Source organism: Ischnura elegans, chromosome 8, assembly GCF_921293095.1.
Source record: "Ischnura elegans chromosome 8, ioIscEleg1.1, whole genome shotgun sequence".
NCBI lineage: Eukaryota > Metazoa > Arthropoda > Insecta > Odonata > Coenagrionidae > Ischnura > Ischnura elegans.
Window position 1 is genome coordinate 112,856,623 of NC_060253.1, and position 15,242 is coordinate 112,871,864.

The 15,242-nt window shown below is 38.1% G+C and overlaps 1 protein-coding gene across 8 annotated transcripts in view; it reads left to right on the forward strand.

Annotated features, from left to right (window-relative positions):
• LOC124164372 (basement membrane-specific heparan sulfate proteoglycan core protein-like) overlaps positions 1-15,242 on the forward strand; it is a 1,400,348-nt gene that overhangs the window by 1,165,047 nt on the left and 220,059 nt on the right. For all 8 annotated transcript variants that reach the window (XM_046541669.1, XM_046541671.1, XM_046541670.1 and 5 more), the window contains 2 exons: positions 454-561; positions 3,630-3,755. In XM_046541669.1, the coding sequence (XP_046397625.1) occupies positions 454-561; positions 3,630-3,755 (234 nt within the window). The remainder of the gene's footprint in view (positions 1-453; positions 562-3,629; positions 3,756-15,242) is intronic.

The following is a 15,242-nucleotide window of genomic DNA, read 5'->3' on the forward strand; positions in this document are numbered from 1 at the left end:
TCTTTATTAAAAAAAAATATTTGGGGGAGGGAAATGGTGAGTGACCGTTGAAGAAATAGGAAGTGTCTCCATGTGGTTAAAAACATTGAAAAATTAGGAAGACAGTTATATAGAGCATAGAATAAGTGCATTGAGAGTCTCAAGTGTCAAACATGATCTCGGAAGGCAACTTTTTTTGTGTGTGCCTTGATTTTGAATTTCTTTCGTATGGCTCATGTCTCTCATTGGAGAGAAGCAATTTCTTGCAGCATAAGTCTTATGCCTTGCATCCAATGTCCTAATTTAGGCCATCCTTTAAACCTTGCCATACCAATGAAACCAGTGCATAAATTGTAAAGAGTTCCATTGTTGCTTAATATTTTCAGACCATTTGCATGCATTTCATATAATTTTATTTTTTGAATGGATTTGATGCTAATATTGAATGCAACCTTTCTTTTGGCTCATAATCAGAGTGTAAAGAAGACCAGTTTCAGTGTGACGATGGGCTTTGCATAGCAGCATCATTTAGGTGCGATGGATTCAAAGATTGTGTGGATGGGAAAGATGAAGCCAATTGCAGTAAGTCCAGTGCAGCTCATATGAATTTCATCCTTATCTTCTTCCATTCTCTTAAAATGTCTTTTGGAAAATTATTTTTGTCACCGTCTTTCAGGGGTAGAACGGCTGCCGCCTGATAAAAATTTTGACTTAGCTTTTTTTTCAGTGATTTGATTCAAATTCAAGCTTTCCAGCAGGCTCTTGCTCTTGGGATTAGGCCAAACGAGTGGTTCCTGTACAAATGAGATTTCAAATGCCTGCTATTATTTTGAAAAACTTTCCTAACAAGAGGAAAATTTCAGTACTGGAATTATGAATTAGCTTGTATCATTAATGGTCACCGGATTTAATTTAACTTTCTGTGGTGTTCACTGGAGGAGTTTATGTTTTTCAAATAGTTGGTAACAGATTTTAAGTTAGCATCATGAGCTATGTAGAAAGCCTACCTGGTTGGAAAATAATCTAATAGTTTTCTTACGTAATATTTATGGTAAAAAGTGAGTGACATGCCTAAACTTGTTTCAGAAAATGCAGACGACAGTAGAGCACTCTGAATCCAGAATTTCGTAGTCTGGGAACTTCACATAATCTGGCAATATTTTCAAGGCATGCTTTGTACAAAATATGTTTACCTTTTGCTGAATTGTTGCATTTGTCTTCACCTGATGAAACAGTTTCCCACTCTTAACAAAACACTCCATGTTCTATCTGTCAACAATGGGGCACACAGTTAATCTTATGGCATTTAATAGGCTAGTCAGAAACTGCTGCATTTGCTGCGGAATGAATACAGGCGTGACTTGACTTGCGTGGTGGGACTGCTGAGTGGACCATGGGGGTTGGCACGTCAAAGACAAGACGCCAGACTGAAATGAGCAGCAGAAGACTTTTTAAATACATTCTTTTAATTATTATTTATTGAAAAAAATGATCGTAGATAGTGATCAAGTACTGAGTTACAAAGATCACTGCTAAATAATGTTTTACGAGTGTGCTGTGCCCGCTCCCAGCGGGCTTCCCCCGCTCTTTTCAATGCAGGTCCACAGAGAGATAGGCACGTTTCTAATTTTAAAATGTAGAAAAAAAGGCACGGTCTTATGTACAAATTTAATTGGAATGTTCATGTACAAATTGAGGTCAGAGGACCTCTTTAAACACAACATTGGAAGTAATTACACTATCCTCTGTTAAATGCACATGATGACTCAAACTTACGTATCAACAGGAGACTTGAATGTGGAATCAGCCGCATTTTGATAAAAGTTATTTAAAGAATGCGATATATTGTTGCAAATGAACAAATGTATCAGTTTATGCGCCGTTAACGTCAGGAATATTTACCGGTCTTTGTTTTTTTTTTTTTTAATTATTTAAAAACCAATTTTAGGAAACAATAGCAATATTTAGGTAGTAAGATATGCTGTCGCATGTTCTCTGATAAATTCTGTAATTCTGTGCATTTTGGTACCTCATTTGTAGAGTTTGGTTGCATATAAGTTGAGAAAAAGGTATCTATACAGTAGAAATAATATAGAAGATTATCCACATATCTAAAGTAATAGCACACGTTTTTTAGAAGAGGGTGATTGGAGTTAAACAGTTCAATTTCCAGATGATTCATGAAGATCTCAGCTAGATAGGCGAGAGAGGGGAGCCCATAGAAAGACCATAATTTTGTCTGTAGAACTGGTTAAAATGTAGAACTGATTAAATTGAAAATAATTTTGAGGATCCATGCACACAGATAATAGTTTTCTGAAGTCGCTCACTAGGTCATCATAGATGGATGATTTTCAGAGCCAGTCTAGAGTTACGCCTATAGCTTCTTTGGCTGGTATGGAGGTGAAAAGGTTGGAAACATGAAATAATGCAAATTTTCCATTTGGCAGGGGGGAATGCTCATCAATGGAAGAGGTGAATGAAATTGTTATTGTTGTGGGTACGTTTGAACCCCGAGAGGTTCGGTAAGAGTGTATTTGACTTTGAAGAGAGGAGGTGAGGGGGAGGAGAAAAATGGGAGACCACAGGACGTATGGGCACATTAGACTTGTGGGTTTTGGGTAAGCTGTACATTTTTGGTGGCAATGGATTCATTTTTATTCGGTATCGTCTTTCCCGAGGTGGGAGTGTGGAGGAGCAGCTGCTCGCTGTGGATTTGAGTGTATGTATCTTGAAAAATGGGGGTGGGATCTTTGTATAACAGTTCAAAGTTGTTAGTGGAAATAAAGACATAGCACTTCGTTAGGTAATCACTTTTGTTGAGGATGGCGATGCTGGAACCTTTGTCAGCTTTGGTGAAGATAAGATCGTGGTTAGTGGTGGCTGATTTAATGGATTTTAATGCCTGGAAGGAAGAAACAGGTGAAGATTTTAGGATTCTAGTGAGGTTTTTAGAAATTTGTTCAGTGATTTGGTGCATTTTGCTGGAAGGTTCACTACGAAGGGCTACTTCACAGTCGACCAAGAAATTACAAGCAGTCTTCTTGCTAATGGGTTGGGTAAGGGAGTATTTGTAACCGTTATGAAGCAAATGGAGTTCTTGGTCGGAGAGGTTGATGACACGTGGAGGGAAGGTTGTGGGGCCACGATTTGCACACAGTGGAGGGATGGTGGGTCGTTGTGAAATCCTAAGAATATGCAGCTTTTTGCAGACTACCTTGCGTTTCTTGAAGGCGATGCAGCTGCTCCGGTCCTTGATGTGGTCATTCAGATGATTACTTAGGACTGGGACCCTCCCAGCACGGGTATATGTGCAGCTAATGTCGTGGGGATCAATTTGGTCTGACTTATTTGATTTGTCCATGGGCCCATAATTTACACCTTTTCAGTTGAATGGTTTCAGGTGACTCTTTTGCCAAGGCAAGTTTTTTGCTCCTCTCCTTATATGCTTTCACAGCCATTCCTGTCTGCATACTCTATCTTTAATAAAAATATTCCCAAATATTTGTAGTGGGAGTCCAAATGTCTAAACATGAGTCGAATCAACCTTTTCCAACAATTTCGTACAAGCATTATTTTCTTTTGTCAATGTTGGTTTACTTGAGAAAATCTTATAGTGGTTGTCTAATGGCTGTTATTGTTTCCAACAGCTACTACTTGCAGACTGAATGAGTTTCTATGTCCTGACTTGAAGACATGCGTTCCTGAGCAAAAGCGCTGTGACAGAGCAAGAGATTGCCCCGATGGTTCTGATGAACTTGGATGCCCTTCCACTGGTTTGTGTTTAACTCTATAGAAAAGCATTTAATTTACCATTCATTTTAATCTAATATATTCCTAATTCTCTCAACACCATTGTAACATTGTTATTTAGAATGTTTTTTGTAGTTAAAATTTTCTGTAATGATTTTTTGTAGATTTTCTTTGGTTTCTACAAACAGTTTATTAACTCTTCTGTTATCTCTCTCAAAATTAACTGAAGATATTTTCTTGATGATGTTAATTTACCTATTTTCCATTATAAAAGCATATAGTCTTTATTTTAACCCTGATTTTCATGGAAATAATTGAGAATCTGTTCAAATCCTTTTGGTTGTAGTCTGTGGAAGTGCATGCTCCATACTTTATTTTATTAGTAGCTTGAGATTGGCGTATGCCTCTAATAATTGCATGGTATGCCTAATAATGTATATTAATATTTTAACCTTTGTTAATAATGAAAGCTGTTCCAATTTGGAAGGATGAAAGAGAATTTGTGTTGACAAACACTCTGTTAGAGTAACGTGCTAAAGTATGAAGAAAAGAACACCACCCATTATGTAACCTGCAATGCTTGCACCCTTTCATCCTCTGCATTACTAAGTATAAATTAATGAAACAGTTGCACATTCTGGCAGAGATAACTATTGAATTTTCCTTCCCAGGTCAATGTGATGCAGAGGAATTTATTTTTGTAGATAACAGAATGTGTGTAGGTATCAGTGAGCACTGTGATGAGTTGCAGACTGTCAAGTGACTGGGATGAAATTGATTGCTTGTATGCTAGTTGGTCCTCAATTGATAGTTCCCATAAGACAGCAGACCTGTTTGTGATTGTTCCAAGATTGTGATAGGTTAAAATAAATTAAATGTATTTCATTTTAAACCTTATATTTTAAATGAATAATGGTGTTTTTTGCCTTTGGCAGGTGAGTGTAATTTAGATGAGTTTCTTTGCCGTGATCGCAGAACGTGTGTGAATAATAGAAAGCGTTGCGACAGAGTGTCAGATTGTCCAGATGGCTGGGATGAGGCTGATTGTGACTACCAGGGTTGGTTTCAATTGATAAGTAGTGTCCAGAAAGATATCTGTGTTGTGATTGTCCGTGAGTGAAATTAGTTGTAAAGGAAGGGGTAGAAGTCCTGCACATGATGAGATACATAATTATTTTTGCCTTTAGCAGATAGGTGTCAAATAGGTGAATTTATGTGCCCCGATGGCAGAACGTGCGTGAGAGACAATAATCGCTGTGACAGGAAACCAGACTGTCCAGATGGCTGGGATGAGGCTGGCTGTCAATATCTGGGTTTGTTGGAATTCATGTTTTGTGTTAGTCAACATATTTGTGGCGTGATTGTCCTTGATACTAAATAATTTGAAAGAAATTTACTAAAGGAGTACTCCTTCTGCTCAAAATGAATGATTTTTTGGCAGGTCAGTGCAATGTGGATGAGTTTATGTGCCCCGATGGCAGAACATGCGTGAGAAACTCTAAGCGCTGTGACAGAATATTAAATTGTCCAGATGGCTGGGATGAGGCAGGATGTGATTATCTGGGTTAGTTCTCATTATATGTGAAGTTCGTCAATATATCTGTGTGGTGATTGTCCTGGGACGTCAATAGTAATTATTGAAGGTTTAGTTTATTATTGTGTTTACTTCAAGAAATAAAAAATGAATTTTTTACTTCAGCAGGTGAATGTGATGTAGATGAATTTATTTGCCCTGACCGCAGAACATGCGTGAATGAAAGGAAACGTTGCGACAGAGTGTCAGATTGTCCAGACGGATGGGATGAAGCTGGTTGTGACTATCCGGGTTGGTTAATATCTTAAAAATTGACTGAGAAAAATCAGTTGGTCTTGATAGTAAATAATTTTAAAGAAATTTACTTAAGGAGTACTCCTGCTCAAAATGAATGATTTTTTCAACCTTTGGCAGGTCAGTGCAACGTGGATGAGTTTATTTGCCCTGACCGCAGAACGTGTGTGAATAAGAGAAAGCGTTGCGACAGAGTGTCAGATTGTCCAGACGGATGGGATGAAGCTGGCTGTGATTATCCGGGTGGGTTCTCAATTATATTTTGCTAATCGTGGTGAAAATATTTGCGGCATGGTATTCCTTTTTTGAAATGCGGTCATAGGCATAGGTATCTTTTGCTTCACCTAAATCGTGTTAATTAATTTGATATTTGCTGTTACGTGATAGTTGTCCTATGTTTTTCCTTAAACTCAAGTAAACTTCCTGCTGTGAATCAACAACAGTTGTTTGTAATTACTTCCAACGTCTTACTAAATGGGTAATTAAACCATTCAATTTTATTCCTTTGCGTTATTTTTAATGCATTTGAATTGTTTGTCCTCATTGTTTTCATTTCTCAAGCCATTTCTCAGTTGAATATCAGGCAGGAAGAAAGGTGTCAGATTCAGATAAACCAATTTTTACTGATGCCTCAGAGATATAAATTGGAACTTTGAAGGGAGTTTTTAAACAATCATATAATTTTGAAATGAGCAAAAAAATGACTGATTCACAAAATTTCAGAGTTACCAAGATAGCCCCAGAAAATCACCTTAAAATGTAAATTATTTTGCTCCTGTTGCTTAGCTGACTTAACATGAACGTACTTGTAGCCCTTTATTTAAATATTTCTTTTACATGAATCAGCCCACTCTGCACAAAAGATAGATTACTCTATTCGCACCCTTATTTCACACGTGTAGAATTTTGGTAAAAGGTGGCAAACCTGTGTTTAATCGGGTAAACTCTATAAATTTAAGTGGTAAAATTTGGGGCACATATCTTGACAGTAGGCTACATTGGATCCCCAAATGCGATTTGAGAAATGTGGACTGTAACGTAGGCTTCTCTGTCGGTACTAATGTGAACTAACAGTACATTGACTTAATGCATTGTAGGAATTATTTCATGATAATGAACAAAATTAATATTGATATTGAAGAATAACTGTGTATCGAACGACGAAAAGTTACTAAATATAGAAATATGACATCTATATAAGGACATAATCACTTGGTGAATGAGGAATAATTATGTACTAACAGAAAACCTACATTCATGAGGATATAGGTGCTCGTTAAAAGAGAAATTACCAAAATAAATGAAAGCTATGTTTTAAGAGAAATTGCTGATTTGATTTCTTTTAACGTAGAAATGTTAGACTTGGAACTAATTTTCTTCTGTTGAGCACTCAGTGACAACATCTTCCGCACCCAATGCCTTTGGGCATGATTATGAGGAAATAAAGTCACTTAAATGAGAGTCCAATAAACAATGTGCTTTTCCAAATTTTTTTCACCCCCAAGGATGCAAACAAATGAAATCACTCTAAATAAAGAGAGAGCTATAGGTTAGCAGGGATCAGCCCAGTGCAACTCCCGAACCCTGGTAATGCCAAGCGATGTCGTCCTTATTGTCGCCCGGCGATGGTTTCAAACATAGATGGCAGCACCAAAGCTCGCCCGTGTGCTCCTATTCATTTACCTTGTTAGGACTTAGCGGAAAAGGCTCTCAATATGAATTTATATCTTTTAAATACTGATTTAAGCACTGAAACTTATTTTCACAATTAAAAATCTTTGTTCTGTGAAATAAATGCGTGGAGAACTATGAAATAAGCCCCCGAACATGACATTCTCTACCTCATTGAATTCCGTCCGCTAGGCTTCAAACAGATCAATCAACGGCATCATTCAAGCACAAACTCTATAGAATGGGATTATAGCTAAAACTTATCGCAAAAGCTTATCAGTGGAATTCAACTTCCTGAGTTATAAGCACGTAATTCCGATTCAAGGAGATTATATCATGCAGGAACAGTCCCAGACTAGAGGTGATAGTATTTTATCAACGTATGTTATAAAAGAGTTTCTAAACAACAAATTTAAATCCTTTAAATATCGAATCAAGCCCTGAATAGCATTTTTAACTCACTTAATTTCTTTCCTGCGATAGAAATGTGGAAAAACCTAAGTGTAGGCCCCCGAACTTTGCATTTAGTGTATCATTAAATATCATCTGCTAGGATTTCATTAGGTCAATCAACAATGTAAAGTAGTAAACTGTACACATTGCATGGATAAACAGTTAATACATATCTCAGCAGTTTATCAGTGAAATTCAGCTTCTAAATGGGGAACAGGTAACTCCGTTTCATAGCATATGTGATGCTACGAAAGTGAATGCTAGACTGGAAATAATTGCACGTCATAGTTGTTTTACTAATCGAGGCGGAAGGAACAGGATAAAATGATAAGACCCTATCTAATATACTAGCTTAAAGTGCCCTATTTCAACAGGAATAGCGGCTTCCAATAAACATTTCCACTGGGTTGTGGTCGAAAAGTTTGAGGCTGAAAATCTTAAGGGATAGATATGGAAATGTCAACGAAGTCAATTCTATTGCAAGGAATTCGCCTTTCCCTCGAAAGAGTCAAAAAACTTCATCGAGAAAAATTTCCTTATACTTCGCACTTGGTCTCTTAAGAAAATTGATCGTTCTTAAGTAGCTTCTATATTCGAAAGTTTGCTGAAAAAAGATCACTCTCGTACAATCACCATAAAACTCCCTAGATGTTTCGGGCGAGCTACAGTGCTGCCATCTATGAGAATAATTTCTCGTCAGCGACAATAGCGACGACAGGTGAAGCTTTAAGTGCCCAGTCCTGATTATTCTAAGTCCGTGGCAGGGATTGAGGGAACCAATTTACAGCTGTGAAGGTTATTAAAAAGTATTGCCTCACCATGGCATCACAACAAAAAGTGATGCAACACTCTGGTTAAATTTTCCACTGAAGGAAATTTTATAATTTTCAATATTATATCAGGTAACTTAGTTTAGTTTACTTCATGCTCCAGTAATAGTTAGAAATTATAATTGCCAGGCACAGGCTCTCACTGTTGAGTTCATGTCCCTCCTTCTTTATTTATTTGTTTATTTGTCCATTGCTAGCCTACGTTACAGTCCACATTTCTCAAATCGCAATTGGGGATCCAATGTAGCCTACTGTCGGGATGTGTTCGATTTTAGCAAAAATAATTATCCTATGAAAATTAGTATTCTTCTATAGGTATTGAGAAAATAATCATGAAGTTTTCAAGTACTTTATTTCTGTTAATGACCTCAGCCTTTCATAGATAGTGTGTATTGTAACCCGGCTCGTCGGGTTTTGGGGGTGGGGGAGGATTCTTTGGAGGGTTCGCTCAAGGCGAGCAGGTCGTGGTTCGGGAGTAAGGGGAGGAGGGGGAAACATAAAGGGAAAAGTGAGTGTGGGGTGGGTTTCAATTGCTGAATGGAGGGTGGCGTGCACGAAATAACGAAGGCTTATGTGATAATTTACAATTTCAACAAAACTTTTAATACGCAGTTTCACTTTGAAATGTACGACAACACACATAAATGGATTATTCTTCTGCATCAAAAAAATAAAACTACTGCTACTGGCCAGTTAAATGCTAAGTGACAACAATTATCAAACAATAAAAGAAAAGACACTGTTTTAACAAATGTTGGTGTAAATTAAAGAAAACGGAATAGTTGAATAATGACAAATGCTGCCAATATCAAATTATCACATTTGTCCTAATTACTATAATTAACCGTTCACATACACGCAGGGAAAAGGGGAGGGCATAAAAAAAATAATTAAAAAATGCACGGCAATGTTCCACAGTTCTTCTTGTCTTGAATAGTGGGGGGAAATGGGGCTCTTCAGAATTCAGGGGGGGGGGGTGATAGGGGACATAGGGTGACAGGAATACTTATCGCTCTCTCTGAGTTGCGGATGGAGATGGCTTCCTTGGCTGGCTCCGGTCAACTTCCACGCGGTATCTAAATTCAAAGTCAACTTCCACGTCTCGCTGCATCTCTCTCGCTCTCGTCCACAGATTGACGGGAATGCCTCAGATCAATAAAAAGTTATGCTACCTTTTCACACCATTTTGACATAAATGATAGAAGTGGCATTTAGAAACTCAAATGCAGTGACTGTGAGACTTGTTACATAGACCAGACTGGTCGTTCGTTCCGATTAAGAACAGAGGAACACGAAAGGCATTTGAGAAACGGGGAGATAGACAAATCGCATTTCGCGAAACACTTATGGGAGAGTGACCACAGGAGCGATTAAAAAATAATTAAAAATTAAAAATAAAAATTGTGTGTAAAGGTACCATAACTTTTTATTGTTCGAAATGGATTTTCACAAGGTAAAGCCAGAAACAATCGAGTTTAATGCCTCAGATGACCGCCAGAGCCTCCGGCTGCATCTCCATGCCGAATAGTCTCTTTTTCACCGGCTGTACTCAGCTTTTATAGCACCATGGGTCACTTTCTGAGGGTTGGGGTAATTTATTTATTTATTTCCATCGCCCCGAAAACAGCTCACAAGGCCTTTTACATCGGAGGGTATAACATGAAACAACAACTATCACACACAACCATGCCCTGGATAGGGGCAACCTACCCAGGCGGGACTCGAACCCGCGACCTTTGGTTTGGCAGGCGAGGACTTTACCCCACCGCCACCGAGGAGGGGAGCTTCGAGATGGCAGGTTCTCCGACTCTTCAATAGGGGAGGGGGGGGTTTTCGCCAAAGTTCGTGGAGGGTGGGGTTAGCGGGTTACATCACCTTCCGTTTGCTATGTGCAGGTGTTCTTCTCTCGAGGGGGGGTGGGGTAAACTTGCTGCTAGTCACGTACACATAGGAAAATTCTGCTCTTGAACTAGGCGGAAGAATCGTGGGAGGGGGATGGAAAAATACAGCACCTGGGTCATTCACGCTTCACTTCACATGCACACACACACATTCACACAAAATTACATAAGCCTTCCCTACCTCGTAAATCCCGATTTAGACGCCCATGAACCACGCCAAGCAGCATCGGTTACAGTATAAAATGTAAACTTTGGGAAGTGAAGTCAAAAATGATTTGAAAAATATCACTCAGATTTGCTGTGGATACCGTGAACTTTATTTTTCTGCTTTGAACTTTTCTTAAGCACTTACAATTCAGTAAATGCCTCACTATATATTTTTTATACTTCACTGTTGGCAATTCGGCACACGAGTAATTAATGGGTAAAGAAAGGGTAATGATGAAAAAGATAAAATTGCCCCAAGTTACTCAGTTTCCATATAAATTATCTTTTGTGCTTGCTGGGAGGTGTAATGTACGCTTTAAAAGAAATCAGGGATACATATTTAAATTGCCCAATTAATAATTGAATAATGAGCATTACCTTTGGCATTAGGTCAGTGTGGTGAGGACGAGTTTATTTGTGCAGATCGCAGAACATGTGTGAAAATCAGTAAGCGCTGTGACAGAGTAGCAGACTGTGCAGATGGATGGGATGAAATTGATTGCTACTATGCTGGTTAGTTTGCAATTCTTTTAAGTGGTGACGTGTCGGTTCTGTGATAGCGTTGGAGTGTTCTGCCTCATTCATTCCAGGACATCAACCCTCAATCTTGACTCATCACTCGTCCTCCTCAGTGGTCCACGTATCAAACGCATGTTGAGGTTAAGTCGAAGTTTCATTATCTGTCTTCAACTCAACTCACTTGAGCTAGATTTACTGTGGTTAAATTTACAAAATAATGCATTTACCTAAACTATGTTCATTCACGGACTACTGATCATCAAAAACTAGAGCTAGCGGAGTGCAATATTGTGTGTGGAAGTATCTTTTCGAGAGTTATATCAATTTCAAAACATGAGACAGTGGGGAGTTTATCTTGGAACTGGGGTCGACTCAATTTGAGTAGGTAGTGTGTCTCATAATGCCAATATGCCACAGAGTCGAGTTTGAGTCAGGATGGAGACTTCAGTTATGTTCTGGAATACTCCATTAAGATTTAGATAAAGTAAATAAATTGAAATAAAGTAAATAAAGTAAAATATGTAACCCTAATGACAAATCATTTTTTGCCTTTGGCAGGTGAGTGTAATTTAGATGAGTTTCTTTGCCGTGATCGCAGAACGTGTGTGAATAATAGAAAGCGTTGCGACAGAGTGTCAGATTGTCCAGATGGCTGGGATGAGGCTGATTGTGACTACCAGGGTTGGTTTCAATTGATAAGTAGTGTCCAGAAAGATATCTGTGTTGTGATTGTCCGTGAGTGAAATTAGTTGTAAAGGAAGGGGTAGAAGTCCTGCACATGATGAGATACATAATTATTTTTGCCTTTAGCAGATAGGTGTCAAATAGGTGAATTTATGTGCCCCGATGGCAGAACGTGCGTGAGAGACAATAATCGCTGTGACAGGAAACCAGACTGTCCAGATGGCTGGGATGAGGCTGGCTGTCAATATCTGGGTTTGTTGGAATTCATGTTTTGTGTTAGTCAACATATTTGTGGCGTGATTGTCCTTGATACTAAATAATTTGAAAGAAATTTACTAAAGGAGTACTCCTTCTGCTCAAAATGAATGATTTTTTGGCAGGTCAGTGCAATGTGGATGAGTTTATGTGCCCCGATGGCAGAACATGCGTGAGAAACTCTAAGCGCTGTGACAGAATATTAAATTGTCCAGATGGCTGGGATGAGGCAGGATGTGATTATCTGGGTTAGTTCTCATTATATGTGAAGTTCGTCAATATATCTGTGTGGTGATTGTCCTGGGACGTCAATAGTAATTATTGAAGGTTTAGTTTATTATTGTGTTTACTTCAAGAAATAAAAAATGAATTTTTTACTTCAGCAGGTGAATGTGATGTAGATGAATTTATTTGCCCTGACCGCAGAACATGCGTGAATGAAAGGAAACGTTGCGACAGAGTGTCAGATTGTCCAGACGGATGGGATGAAGCTGGTTGTGACTATCCGGGTTGGTTAATATCTTAAAAATTGACTGAGAAAAATCAGTTGGTCTTGATAGTAAATAATTTTAAAGAAATTTACTTAAGGAGTACTCCTGCTCAAAATGAATGATTTTTTCAACCTTTGGCAGGTCAGTGCAACGTGGATGAGTTTATTTGCCCTGACCGCAGAACGTGTGTGAATAAGAGAAAGCGTTGCGACAGAGTGTCAGATTGTCCAGACGGATGGGATGAAGCTGGCTGTGATTATCCGGGTTGGTTAATATTTTAAAAATTGACGGACAAGCATCAAAGTAGCTCAACAAATCATTCAATATATTTACCAACTGAGCTGAGATCGGTGTGGCACAGATTCCTAAGCAAATGGTTTAGAGCGACTAGATTGTGGTAAATAAAAACTTCACAATTTGGTATTAAGGAGTGCCAAAAATTGGTATAAAAGTTGGTTTACAGATCCACTTTTAAGTGAAGTTTGTAAATAAAATTGTTAACTAAATCTATTTCAAGTACAAAATGAAGGTTTAAATGATTCAGATGCACTCGAAATGTTGGAGGAGGGGAGGTGAGTTGACTGCATCTCGGTGGTGTGGGGGGACGACACTCTGTGGGGGCGATTTGATTGATGGGATTACTCACAAAGACATGAGTCAAAGCAATAAAAATGCAACATAATGGTCATTTTATAAATTGTGATCACTTTAGAAAGTGCTTAACCATCTTGGATATCGCATTCCCTTTTTTTCTTTACTGTTAGCAAATCTGAAGAATAATTGCCGCATATTTGAGAAAGCCATTTAATGCGAGATTTTCTATTTTTCAAGCGTTGTGTTGACCTTAATAAATTCCTCAACTGTATCATACTTGAACTGCTGTCTTTACAGTTTTATTTTTTAAAGAGTCTTGTAGTGAAAATGGTTGTGTGGAAACCATGTAAGCACGTGTAAGAGCCGCACACGTGTATGAGATGCATCCCTATTTTGAGCATTGAAGCTAAAGAAAAAATATTTTGCGGCATTTTTTTAAAAATCCTATTGTGCAGTGTTCCTGTACTGTGCCAAAGTGGAGTGTGGTAAGATGCTGACTTATGCCCAGCTTTTATGAGTTAGGATATGTAGATGCATGAGTGTATTACTGGAATTTGTTAGTTGATCAAAAATAGGTTATTTTTCACCTGCAATGGCTCCTGATGATTTAGATAAGGAGTTAAATTTTAATATTGTACCATTCTCGCTTCCTTTCCTTAGAGTTTCATCAATTGAGTCTAAATGTTGTACCGTATAAGAGAGTACATGTAAGAGCACACACGTGTTAGAGACACACCCCTATTTTGAGCATCGAGGCTAAAGAAAAAAAATTGCAGCATTTGTTTTATCATATCGTGTGGTGTTGCAGACGTATGCCTGGACTTTTGACAGTGATCAAAATTTCCTCTTTCAATACCAAAAATTTTTCAGCTAAACTTACATATTATGTATGGCGCTCTATTTATTTATTAGCTGCAGGACATGCGGTTACATTTATAGAACAAGTCAAGATACAGGAAAATAAAATATACATAGGTCATGCATATATATACAAAGTACCAGTCAGGTATTCCACTTCAACGAAATAAATTCATCCACAGAATAGAAGGAATTACTGAGGAGGTATTTATACAGTTGGGATTTGAACAGTGAAAAGGGTCTTGTTTCCTTTAATTTATGTGGGAGGCAGTTGAACAATTTCACCCCTGCATAGGGGGGTTTTTACTAAAGAGGGTGAGGCTATGAGTGACCACCCTAAAATCCTTGGACGCTCTGGTGTTATGATTATGTACATCAGCATTAATTTCAATTCCAAAGAAACTTTTATGGAGACAGACAAAAATAACAGTAGAATATATATACAGACTAGGTAACGTTAGTATTCCTAGGGATTTAAAGTGTGTCCGGCAACTACTTCTCCCTGGAGTGTTGCTTAAGATCCTGATGGCCCATTTTTGAAGTTTAAAAAGCCTCGTAGTATGGTGAGAATGGCCCCAAACTACTTTTCCATATTTCAATCGGCTATGAACATGGGCATGGTTGACCAAAAGGGCTGTTTTAATATCTGAGAGAGCTTTAATTCTTCTTAATAAATAACAACCGGTTGCCACTTTGGTGCAAAGATTGTCTATATGCACTTCCCAAGATAATGTTTCGTGAACATATAGACCTAGGTACCTGGTTTCAGCCGAATAACATAAAATTTTACCATTTAGCCTGAGAAGAGGAGTACAAATTCTTTCCCTCTGAGAAGTACGAAATTGTATAAAAGTGGATTTTTTTTCATTGACAAGAACTCTATTATCAACACACCACTTATTCATTGCATTGATATTATGTTGCACTTCATCATGGTTGAAGTATTTAGGGAACAGTAAATGTGCCGTATAATCTGCATACATGACCACTGTCCCACCATTAAAATAAGAGGGGAGGTCATTAATGTAGATGAGAAAAAGGAGAGGACCTAAAATGGAGCCTTGAGGTACACCTCTAGTGAATGCCAGAGGAGTAGATGATGTGTGAGAACCAATACCAGAAGAGTAGATACTTACAACTTGGGATCTAGCACTTAAGAAAGATTGTATCAGGTATTGGCAGTTCCAGAAATTCCATAACTATTCAGTTTGAGAAGTAA